At 34.3% G+C, this 12609-nt stretch overlaps 1 protein-coding gene across 2 annotated transcripts; it reads right to left on the reverse strand.

Annotated features, from left to right (window-relative positions):
• Positions 1 to 291: 291 nt before the first annotated feature.
• LOC129000252 (TCF3 fusion partner homolog) lies at positions 292 to 11857 on the reverse strand. Of its 2 annotated transcripts, none has more exons than XM_054427212.1 (7): positions 11501 to 11857; positions 4896 to 4966; positions 4052 to 4163; positions 2592 to 2793; positions 2097 to 2176; positions 1608 to 1710; positions 292 to 467 (listed from the first exon to the last, which is right to left on the reverse strand). In XM_054427212.1, exons 1-6 carry the CDS (start codon positions 11627 to 11629, stop codon positions 1624 to 1626), a joined length of 681 nt encoding a protein of 226 aa, XP_054283187.1. In that variant the 5' UTR covers positions 11630 to 11857; the 3' UTR covers positions 292 to 467; positions 1608 to 1623. The 2 variants fall into 2 exon arrangements, with proteins under 2 accessions (XP_054283187.1, XP_054283188.1); XM_054427213.1 differs by having other exon boundaries at positions 1576 to 1710.
• Positions 11858 to 12609: the final 752 nt, after the last annotated feature.

The raw sequence follows: 12609 nt of genomic DNA on the forward strand, positions 1-12609 counted from the left end.
CAACCTTTTAATCCTAATTGCAATATCAACTTTTGAACCAGACATATCCCTTTATGAAGTTTTAAGTACGCATATATCAAAGTTAAGCAGCAATGTGATTTTAATTTGTAACACCACCAGTGTAAATGGTGAATCTAACCATAGCAACCTCTTACAAATCAATGTTATTTCAGAATAAAATTATATCCTCCTGATTGATTTTGCTTTCTATGATCAATTGATTGCTTAAAAATAATAAGTAGCTCTAAAAGAAAAACAGCATTTTGAATTGTTATTTTTTTACTACAAAAACATTATTCACAATCACAATTTTGTTTTTACAAGTTTACAAAATGTTACAGCAAATGACAAGTTAAAACTCCAGCAGAAGAAAAACAACAATCATTCCTTGTTACATTCCAGCCGCATTGATGTGTTGATAATTAATCTTGAAGTCATTTTGTGGGTTGTCTTCTCTTGGTATTGAGCTGGAAGATACAATGACAAGTTTATTTATTTTTTTATAGAACTTTATATGGGGGAGAGATAAATATACGAGGGCTGTTTAGAAAGTACAGAACAGAATAAAATAAAAAGCTGCTCAAGACGTAGAATAACCCTTTAGGCTAGGTAAAACCATAAACTAACCAACACAAGTAGACTTCTCATCCCATTGTAAATTTTGAAGCTCGTTTTTCATGTCTAGTTCATGTACGCCACACTGGGCGCTAGTGTCGACGAAATTTTGTTTCTATTATTTTAGGGTTAATTTCTTGATTTGTGCTTTACTGTTTGGTTAAATAACTAGGGGACAATATATTGTTTATGATTAGATCGTATTATTTGGCTAAACGAGGTTTTAAATGACTGTATTAACGGAAAACAAATTGTAAACAAAACACGACCTCTACATAAACCGTACAGAACTAACAATAAAATTGTCTTCAGCTGTTCCATTAGGATGAGAAATCTACTAAGGGAGTATGTTTTATCTATGGTAAAACCTAACTGAAGTTCCTCTTCCCTCATGACTCACAAACAAGAGTGCTAATACAAAGTCTTAATTTTTGAAAATACTCGGGGCAAGGTATGGGCTGTAGGGTGGTTAAAGGAAAATAATGTATTTGAATAAATTAAAGAGCTTGTGTGCAATTTGCCGAGTGAGGTCAGGTACTGTCATGGAAAGACAAATTTTGTATATCAATTTAAGCCTCAAGTGTGACCATTAAGTTTATAGCTAACAAAACCTGTATTATAGCCCATACCTCACATCTAGTAGGATTTTCAATAACAGTACACGTTTTAAGCAATAATTTATTTCTTAATTAAACCATTTATACATTTAAATTTCTTCAAATGGTTTCATTTATTGTCTTTAATGCAAAAATGTACTGCAGTAGAACCTCGATGACAAGTGACATGGGGATCGTTAAATAACTTGTTATCAAGGTTGATTTCTTATCGAGGTAATAATAAGTAAGTAAAAGTAAGTATATTTTAAAATTATACTGCTTAAATGACTTGTTGAAATTCTACTGTATTTATTTAAGTTATTAAGTATATTAGTAAAGTATAACAGTGTGAAATTTCCCTTACTTGTAATAAGCATGATCCACTGAGTTACTTACACAGCAAGAATCCACTTCACGATTTCGAAGCCTTGTTGAGGCTGTATAGTTGCATGTCAGCAGCATAACGGACCTTTGACTTTTCATACATGTCATAGTATATCTATAACAACAATAGAATACAGATTAATTAATTACCAAATCTGTGATCATGCAAAACAGTAAATACCAATTTAATTTTACACTTTGAAAAGGAAAAGGTTGCAGCTAATTTAAGTACTTAATTTAGTAAATTAAGTGGTATTCGAGTGATAAGCAGTTGAAATACGTATAACCATAGGGTGTGCAGCGTCCCATAAAAATAAAATTCTAGGATGATTCCAGGTTTTCCAAAGTAAAAAATTACCAGAACAAAACTTGCCAACCAAAAAAGAAAAAACATACCTATTCATACTAGGCTTAAAATTCAAGGCTTTTTCACGGTCATCAAAATTTATTTAAATATCCCAGTTTTCCTGTTTTCCAGGTCGGCTGGACATCCTGACTCACCTTTTTCTCATTGGAGGGAAGTGCATTCCATCGAATGGCTAGTTGTTTTGTGACCTCCTGCTTGCTAGGTTCACCAAGACCTAAAAAACATGACAACAGATAGGTTACAACGGCAGATTATAGAGTGACTGATAGAAATAGATTATTTAAAATTATGAGTTTCAAAATTCAAGAGGAGGATGTTTTATGTTTATTGCTTCAAGGAAACCTAAAACCCGACCAAATACGATTGTTTCGCTATGATGTTAGCATAGCTAATAATGTTAACAGATGCAACATGGTCAGAATTTCATTGCTTTTCTTGCTCCTTAGGTAGTAATCTAGAAAGCACTACGTTTTTAGCCAATACTAGTGTAACTCAATAATTTATGTACTATTTCGATATAATATAATTGTTTACCTAGAATGTCTTTCAAATAAGCTGAAACCTGTTTTAGAAAACTTTGTAAAACAGTTGATTCAATTTTTTAATTTATAGTTTTAAACAATACAAACCTTGAGCGACCAAGCTCTCCAGCACAGTTGTTCTTTGTTCTTGACAAAACTGGAAGAACGGGTTGGCAGGACGTTTTGGCGCATTGGGATCTACTGGAGCCTTAGCTGTTTTGCGTTTTGGTGCAGAGTTACCACCTGCTTGGTTTTTGCGGCTCGTACTAGCTTTTTCTGCTGCCACTGTTGTAGGAGCTGTAGGTATTATCTGTAAGGTAAGAAATGAGATATAAATCTAACTCTTGAGAGAAGTAAGTGGTAAAGGTTTAAACTGTGCCCAGCTGTCCCTAATTATCAGGCTCTCATTGAAATGGTATAAAAGAAACGGCACTTTCCTGTTAAAGGGAACATTCATTATTATCGATGATTTCTTTTCGATATATCAATATTTTTTTATCTGATATATTGATATTAACAAATTGAAACTTATCAGCTGACAACTACGATAAATACTGTCCAGTATCAACAAACAATAAAAAAAAAAATATATATATATATTGAAATGTAATTGTTCTTAAATAACCAAACTTGCTGTAACATTTCAAAATTCCGTTTAATAGCCTATTCCCCATTCATTTTCTGTTATCAAACGAAATTTTGAAATGGTAACTTAGGCTACAGTAAGTTTGGTTAGTTATGTTAGGTTAGTTTAGAATAGAATTTCTTAATCCAATATATAGGCTAATATTTTTGCCTAAACAAGATTAGTTCTTAATCCTATTCTCTAATACGAGCTTATAACTCAACTCGGTTATTGAACCAAACCAAGTATAACTTAAACATATTTGCTATGTCTGTTTGTCTGTCTGTAATTTAAATGCGTTTGAAGATATTAAAACAGATGGAATATGGATCGTAAAGGAAAACAAAAATATTGATATATCGAAAAGAAATCATCGATAATGATGAATGTTCCCTTTAACAAGAAAGTACCAAAGAAACAGATGAATCTTTGATAGTAAAAGAACCATACAAAAATCTATTCTACAATTATTCCCCTTCATTCATATTCTGCCTTAATTACGCATCACCGTCTTCTATGTCATAATAATAATTAATAACAGTTAGTATGTTGCAACATTCCAAATTTTGGTTAATAGCGTAATTTATCAAAACACCTTTACTTTGTACAATACTGTATTAGTTAGAGAAATGATTTAAATACATTTCCAGAAATTGTTAGAAGAATTATAAAAGTTATTGGCCCTGTTCTTAAGACAAGAAAGAAGCATTGTTTGATTTTTTTTTAATTCACAACCAAGTTAACCATTTTATACCAATCAATAGAACAATCAGATTGAAGGTATGTGAATCTAATAATATTTGTCATAACACTTAAAAAAAAATCTAATTGGCATATTTTGCTATTAAGCCCATGATAGCTTGTAGAACACATATTCCAATATTTTCTACCCAGCATTAAGAGCCTTGATAGATGAATGGAAGGAAGCGTAAAGACATCTTACCTTAGATTTACCTGGATGCGTAAAAGGCTCATCGAGGGGCTCGTCCAACTCTATCGGCAACGGAAGAGATCGCCAACTGTCCCCATACCGGTCCAATCGTTCCATAAGAAATCTATATTTGAGATCACAAAATCATTACAGCAATTAACGTTCATGTTGTCAGCAATAAAACAAGATTAGTACAAATAACCAAAATTTGGTTTAGCTGCACATGTATGAAGCAGCAGTTTGGTGCATACAATAATTAATCAGCACACTGGTGTATATTGAATTAATAAGCGATAAAATATAAACTTCTTGATAATACAATTGGTCTGTTACAGCATTATACTTACAACATTAAGAAAAATAATACTTTAATAATAACCAGTTTTTATGTTATGTTTGCCTTATCAATAGCGTTTTTCAAGTTCTGTGTCGAGTAAAACTTCTCAAGTAAAAAAAAAATTTAATCCTACTAACCTCAGGATAAGTGTCTAATCCTGGGACTTCAAATTATAAAAACTGACCGTGATCCCAGGATTAAAACCCATACAGTTTTCATAGACTTCATGAACTAGGATATTTTGGAAATTCATTAGTTCATAAATTTTCTAAATTTGTTTTGTTGCAATCCAAAATTTTAACCTTGAGAAAATACACTGTACTGACTGTTACTGTTCTAAACTAGTATAAAACTGTTTAAAATTAGCTTCTAGAATGATTAGCCTTTAATAAAAAAAATAAAAAAAACTTAGGCCTCCTTATTTGGACAATTAAAGTTTAAAACAAATAAATTTCAAGTTTTTCTTCCATAACTTCAGCTTGTTTGTAAAATTTATAGTTCATTGTGGATAAAGCTTACTTCCGCTCTCGCCTGTTTCTTCGTAACAGCTTCTTAACTTTTTGAATCCGATTGGCAAGTCGTTCATTATCCTAAAAAAAAAAAACATTCTTTCAGTAGTATCTCTAAATAATAACAAGAAATGAGTGGGACTTTAATTACAACTAACAGGCCTAGAGTCTAGACTAGGTACGATCTATGATTATGTTCCTGTCGATATGTTTGTGATTTATTAAAATTAATTTAAAGTACGGAAAAGAAGCGCATAGTCCCACACCATGACATAACACACAAGTAAGTTAGCCACAGACTAAGCAAATTAAAAATAGGAAAGATAATTGTAAAAATTGTTCTCATACAATATTGAATTTTATATCAAAACTAGCAACAGAGCCTGTTGTGGTTAAATACAACGTTCCTGGAAAAACAATACATAATTATGTTTTTTTAATAATCGCCGCCCGAGAAGAAAAAAGGCACACCAACTTCTATTACTGATTTGGTCGCCATTCTTAAACACCAAAGCTACAATTTGCACAATGCCAGTCTGATTCATTTTCCATACTCCTGTTATAGCCTACTATTTTTTTATAAAGAGCTAACACAAAACTGAAATAAATGATTAGCCTATGGTGTAGTATGCTACAGGATGGTTCAAGGATTTTCAATGGTGTTTTAAATTTGTTTTCAATCACACTTTAAAAAAGACAAACTTCTTTACATAATTTATTAATGACAATGGAGTCTGATATCAAGGTCTTGAATTTTTTATTAGTAAAACGATTAATATTACTTAACTAATTAAATGCATTTTTTAAACTGTTATTTATTGTGTTAACTCGTTATTTTAAATGTGCAAAAATACTCTAACGTAAAAACAAGCAAAATAAAATTTTTACTCGGTGAAGCTATACGATTAGAGTTACGCATAGAACCTAAAATATATTTTAGGATAAAATTGTAATTCGATATAAATATCAATTGAAATATTCCATTCGATGTAGCCTAATACAGTAGACTCCCTCTAATCGTAACCGACCTCACATTAACCCTCCCAGTGTTACTTGACGAAAATTCGACAAGCAGCACACTTTGTGTAGTGTTACTTGTCGATTTTTCGACACGCAGACATCGTTTACGGCGAAGGCTCTATGACTGACTGAATCGGATTGAACTGGAACTCGTTCTTTCCGTAATATTCTAAGCTTTCTCCAGAGGTCTGTCTCAGCGCTGTACGTTCTCTGAGCCGATCGTAATTAATTGTAGCAGACAGCTGACTTGCGTGTGCGTGTATTTGTAAACAGCTAGGTTACCCTCGGACCGATGACTGATGTGTTTTATTACGTTTATCATTGTTTTAGTGTTAAAAATCAAAAGTAGTGATATACGTGTTGCATTATAAGGAGATTTAAGTGGTTTTGAAGTGCTGGTTGATGATCCTGAAGAAGTAGGTAGTGATATTAATGTAAATTATCAGCCAGATTCCTAGCTATGGTTAGGCTATGCATTCTTAGCTAAACGCTATGTACTGAAATCTGTTTTTTGCTTATAACTTATTTAATTTGCAAATCTACTTCCTTATATTATTATATGTTTGTAATCCTCATAAAATTTAGAACAAAGTGGCTATTTTCAAATATTTGTAGGCCTATAATTTATACAATTTCATTGAGCGCGAACCTATTTTTTTTTTGAAAATTTTCTAAATAATATTTTTTTTTACCTAAAATTTTTTTTTTTTAAATGTTCCTTATGTTTTATATATAATATTGAAGCCCATGATTTTCCAAACAAAATGGTATATAGAACATTAGAATTAACATTGTTTTAAGCTTCTCAGATCCGTTTTAATAAAACCTTGCAAATGCGCCAAAAATAGGTGGACATTAAGGCCTAAACTATGGACACTTGGAGGGTTAAATAACTGATAATCGGATTATCTGCCCTCGTTCGTAAAATATTACCGTACAGTTTGTTTTAACCACCCTTGTTTTGAGAGCGGTTCGGTTTTACTGCCGCTTTCTAGGAATCCCAGCATTTCTACTCCCACACTTCGGCGTTGGGAACAATAGCCTAAACTCTACAGGATGTTACTGAGAAGTTACCACGAATCCGCATAAAGCCCAACTTGCCTTCCACACATGCCTAATAAGATATGAAAAATTCAGTGCTCAGTTGTTTTTTAGATGTCTGTAAAACTGTAGGTACTTTGAATGCCTTTGCATTAGCCTAACTTATTTGATCTTCTTCTCTTCTCCTCCTTCAGTTTTCGTATTTTCATTTCATTTCAGTTAATCAAAACTTCAAACTATCTTATTTAATAGGCCTATTTGTGACTTCCAAAAATTTTTGCACCGTTATTTTCAGGTTAAAAGTGAGTCTAATACCTACTCTAATAGTTACTTTAATTACTTAGAATGGTAATTATTTACCCTATTTACACTGGGATTTGATGTAATTTTTATATGTCTACTTACAGTATTTTTAACGCTGAATCCAAAAATGCAATCAGTTTTGGGCGGAGAGATTCCTAAGTGGCCGTACAGTTATATAATTAATATTAAGCTTCAGTTTTGTTGATTAATTAACATATTTGTGGTATGGACGAGTCCAAGTTCTAGTCGCGACTAACACTAAAAGGGGTGGAAGGTTTGTGGTGTGGAAACAGCTGACAGTTGTTTACATTCACTAAACAGACAAAACCAAACATGACATGTGAAAATCGGAATAACATTTTAAAATGATTCAATTTCTAAAAGCAGACGGACTTCTAAGACGTTCCAAAAATACAATTACACAAAAACAATAACTTAGGCCTATATGAACTATTAATAAAATCAACATGTATCATTAATCAATAAATGTAATTTTACTATCGTAAATCGCGAGGATTTTTAGCCTATACAATAACACGACCGCATCACCAAATGCCAAATTGATACTGTCAACTGTCACTGCCACTGAATTGCTGTAATGTAGTTTGCTAACCAACCAATGGATTATTACGCTAAAATGCGCCCAGAAAATAGATCCAGATTAATAACATAATGCAATAGCAACTTATTAATTATCAAGTAAGTTTAATTATTGTTGCCGATTTAGAAATTAGTAATGGCTGATATTTGCAATGCTTGTGACCAAAATTTTTATGAAACGGTTGTGTTCGATGATAATGAAATTAAAAGTTTTTTAATTAAGCACGGGGTTGTAAATAACGAAACGAATTGTCCGAGGTGTCATTCAAACATTAAATTGAACGATAAGTGGTTTTTCAGATGCTGGAACAGAGTTTCAATTAACAAGAAGAAAGCCAAAAGGTGTGAGTGGGTACGATCTTGCAGAGTAGACACTTTTTTCGGCAAATCCAGACTACAAATTCGTACGCTTTGGCGATTAGTCAATCATTATCTTTTTTTTGACCCACCCCGGCAAAGATTCCTGGAAACAAATCTCAATCTGTCAAGTAAAACTGTTGTCGATTGGTATTCGTTTATTAGAGAAGTGTACATTGACGATTGTGTAACAAATTCTGAAAGACTAGGCGGGCCAGGTGAGATTGTTGAAATTGATGAGGCGAAATTTGGTAAACGTAAATACAATCGAGGGAGGCGAGTGAAGGGAAACTGGGTGTTGGGGGGAGTGCAGAGAGGCTCGACCAAAACATTTTTAATCCCCGTTCCTGACCGCTCAAGGCGCACGCTAATTCGACTAATCCGCCGCTGGGTTTTGCCCGGCAGTACGATTATTACCGACTGTTGGAAGTCGTACAGCAGATTGCGGGAGTACGGCTTCCAACATTTAACTGTGAACCACAGTACTGACTTTATTGATCCCGTCACGGGTGCACATACAAACCGAATTGAGCGGTGTTGGAGAGACGTTAGAGACCACATCCCCAAATACGGGGTGAGGTCCAAACATTTCATCGGGTACCTGGCGGAGTTCCAATTCAAGAAAAGGTACCCTAACAACAACCGAGTCCACGCGTTTTACAAGGCCGCAGCTAAGCTGTATAGGCCAAAATATTAAGCAAGGTAGGTTAAGTTAGAATATTTTCTGCATATATTACTGTAGTAGGAAAGTTATAAGTTATGTATTATATTTTAAACTAAGGTAACCTAATCTAACCTAACCTAACCTAACCCAACCTTAATATTGATATTTAAATAGCATTTTATGTAAGAAAAGGCATGTGAGGAAGATAGGTCGGACTTTATGCGGATTCGTGACTGTATTAAGTCCTTTGAAGTGAGGTTAGATTAGGTAAGTTAAAGGTTAGGTTATAATGAACTGATTCATTAATTTATGCAACTTCGAGACTGTTTTTGCACAATTAAATAGTGGGTGAAACACAATGAAATAACGATATCAAAAATGCGCCAGCATTTTTGATATTGTTATTTCATTGTGTTTCACCCACTATTTAATTGTGCAAAAACAGTCTTGAAGTTGCATAAATTAATGAATCAGTTCATTATAACCTAACCTTTACCTTCCTAATCTAACCTCACTTCAAAACACTTAATACAGTCACGAATCCGCATAAAACCCGACCTACCTTCCTCACATGCCTAAATAAGAACTGATTGATGAACTGATCATTTGATTTCAAAACGAATTGATTTGATTTCATTCCGCATTAGATCAAGTATAAACAGTTGTTTGCTCTTCTCACTCAGTTCAGTCCTCACTCCTCACTCTTCACTCAGTACGGACAATGGTACGGACCCGTTCAGACCACGCCATATTAAAGTACCATTACCTTCAGTACCGCTCAATTATCCTTGTTAGATTCGTAATCCTAACCTTCGTTTTACGGCCGCTACTGCCACTTAGGAATCTCTCCGACCAAAACTGATTGTATTTTTGGATTCAGCGTTAAAAATACTGTAAGTAGACATATAAAAATTACATCATATCCCAGTGTAAATACGGTAAATATTTGCCCTTAGAATTAACGCAAGATATCAATTTTCTAGCAAGGAAATATCGTAGGCTAACAAATAGGTTAGACCTAGTCATTTTACATAAGTTAACAAAACTTTAAACAGCCGTAGTTCCGTTAATATTTATGAGCGCGGAAAAACTTTTGCACCATTATTTTCAGCTAAAAAATCTAGTTTTTGGTGATATATAAATCTATATAGGTTCAGGTTCCCATGTTAAATAAATAGGCCTAGGCCTACCTGTAAATGTTAGGCCTACCGGTAAACTTACCTAGTTTTTTATTGAGCTAAACAAGCCAAACTGGACAAAACTAACCTAACTGCCACAAAACAGTACAAGAAATTCTTCTTATAATGGCCCTATTGCTTTAAATATTCGGATGCACTTTGCATCAATCGATATATCGATTAATCGATTGTTTCATTCTCGATACATTATATCGTTTGGTTAGTTATGTAAGGTAAACCTAACCTAACTAACCAAACAATAGGATCGAATGAAACAATCGAATAATCAATATTTTCATTCGAATGAGGACAACAGTATGTATACCGAACGGCAATGGCCACATACACAGCACTAGTGATGTGCGATACGTATCGTATCGTATCGGAATATCGCGATACGCGAGGGACGATACGATATTTTGATACGATATTTAAAAAACGATACGTATCGTATCGCCTAAAACGATATTTGTATTTATATCGGCACATAGAGCGATACGATTCATGTCAAAACGATATTTGTAAGCTTATTTGCGCAGGCCAAGCAAACTGCAAAATCTGTACTCTGTGGATGTGTAGTTTGAAATAGGAGTTTGTGACGTCTATATTTTTGGTTTTTACTTGATAATGTACCAGTCCCATCCCAGTCCAGTCCATTTTCACTAGCGTTCTATCTAGAGTCTATATTTTTGGTTTTTACTTGATAATGTACCAGTCCCATCCCAGTCCAGTCTCCTCCAGTCCATTTTACTAGCGTTCTATCTAGCGTCTATATTTTTGGTTTTTACTTGATAATGTACCAGTCCCATCCCAGTCCAGTCTCCAGTCCATTTCCACTAGCGTTCTATCTAGCCTAGCAGTGCAGTGCAGACTGCAGATTGTGGAAACTGTCAACTGTCTGTGGCAATTACATTTCATTAATTTATCTGCAATCCTAAAATGCTATGGGAAGGAAAGGGAAACAGGTCCAAGACGTAGGGAGTTGTGAAGGAAGTAGTAAAGGCGAGCAGTGTGGAGTAGTGTGGGAATGGATTAATGTATCTGCAATACTAAGACTGTTTTCAGAGTAAACTAATGATTTTCTCCGAGCAAAGCTCGGTCCCCAGGTACTTAAATAAATTTGCTGTTTCTAGGTTAGGTAGGGGAGGGGGGGAAACGATACGATACGTATCGTTTTTCGATATTTTTGACGATACGATTCGCGTATCGCGATACAGACGCCCGATTCAATACGGCGATACGATATTTTTTTCCGATACGTATCGTATCGCTGTATCGCGATACGCGTCCGTATCGCCCATCACTACACAGCACTTTTGTTGTAGCCCACAGGGTGAGCGAGAGTTGTAGTACGTGATGGTGAGGAGGAAAAGAGAGGAAGACGAATAGAATTTTTGCTGCTACACTAGGAGTAACTTATTTGGCAAATCAAAAGTAGGCCTACACACTTACTTGCTGTAAGACTTCACACCTTTCTAGAAGAAGCTGATATTTTCGGACGTAAATGTCAATTTCTACAGCTCCATCTTCTGACTCATCTGAGTACAAGTTGTCAGAGCTTGGAACTATCATTTCATTCATGAAATTATTACTTTATTCAGTGGATATGATCCTTTGTTACCATAACATTACACTTTTACATAAAACGTATGTTAAACATAATCAGTAATCATCTAGTTTTATGTTCAGAATTCTTGTTTTTAACTTATCTTTATTTTTATTTATTATATTAGTAAATATTCTTAACTTAACAGAAATCCGAATGAATAAAAATTACTCGTTATCGTGTTTTGAGGTTGAGTTGACTGACTTTACTTTACTGACTAGTGACTAGAGACTATTATTGTTTGTTTTTGTTTTCTGTCTCAGGGTTTCAATTTCAGTGTTTCAGTGTTTCCAATTTCCAAGTCCAATACTAGGTCCTACGACGGCGCTGAAGGGCCACCAACTATAAAAAAATATTTTTTTTAATCTCTGAGAAAAAACTTAGAATTCTGAGTTTAAAGTCAGAATATAACAAGTGGGCGTTCCACTCTGAGATAAAAGTCAGAATTCAACTAGTGGGCGTTCCCCTCTGAGATTAAAGTCAGAATTTAACCAGTGGGCGTTCCTCTCTGTGAAAGGAGTTAGAATTCTGAGATTAAAGTCAGAATTGAATTGTGGGCGTTCCTCTCTGGGAAAAAAGTCAGAATATAACTAGTGGGCATTCAACTCTTAAGTCAGAATTGAACTGTGGGCGTTCCTCTCTTATTGCAACGATATTATCAGCATATCGATGATATCATCCCTACTATCTTAGACAAAAGAAATAATATAAATATCATTTCTGTTGTCTATTCTACTGTGTTCTTCTACTTGCAACGTTGCCAATTCTACCAGGCCGCGGCCTGGAGTTTAAGGTGGCCGTGAGAAGACTACAGTAGAGTACGGCCGCCTTGGTGGTCGTGGTAGTAGAGACTAGATAAGTAAAATTCTTATGTTAATCTCAGAGATGAACGCCCACAATTCAATTCTGACTTTAATCTCAGAATTCTAACTCCTTTCACAGAGAGGAACGCCCA

This window comes from Macrosteles quadrilineatus, unplaced genomic scaffold, assembly GCF_028750875.1.
Source record: "Macrosteles quadrilineatus isolate MER2022 unplaced genomic scaffold, UCM_ALF_1.0 Scaffold_8__2_contigs__length_117827958, whole genome shotgun sequence".
NCBI lineage: Eukaryota > Metazoa > Arthropoda > Insecta > Hemiptera > Cicadellidae > Macrosteles > Macrosteles quadrilineatus.

Excerpts from the sequence above, each read along its gene's own strand:
- LOC129000252 (XM_054427212.1), bottom strand. The coding sequence starts at position 11,629 with ATGAATGAAATGATAGTTCCAAGCTCTGACAACTTGTACTCAGATGAG. Across the intron at positions 4,164-4,895 it reads AGAAACAGGCGAGAGCGGAA|ATTTCTTATGGAACGATTGG; the intron begins GTAAGCTTTATC and ends TCTCAAATATAG. Across the intron at positions 2,177-2,591 it reads GGAGAGCTTGGTCGCTCAAG|GTCTTGGTGAACCTAGCAAG; the intron begins GTTTGTATTGTT and ends CATGTTTTTTAG.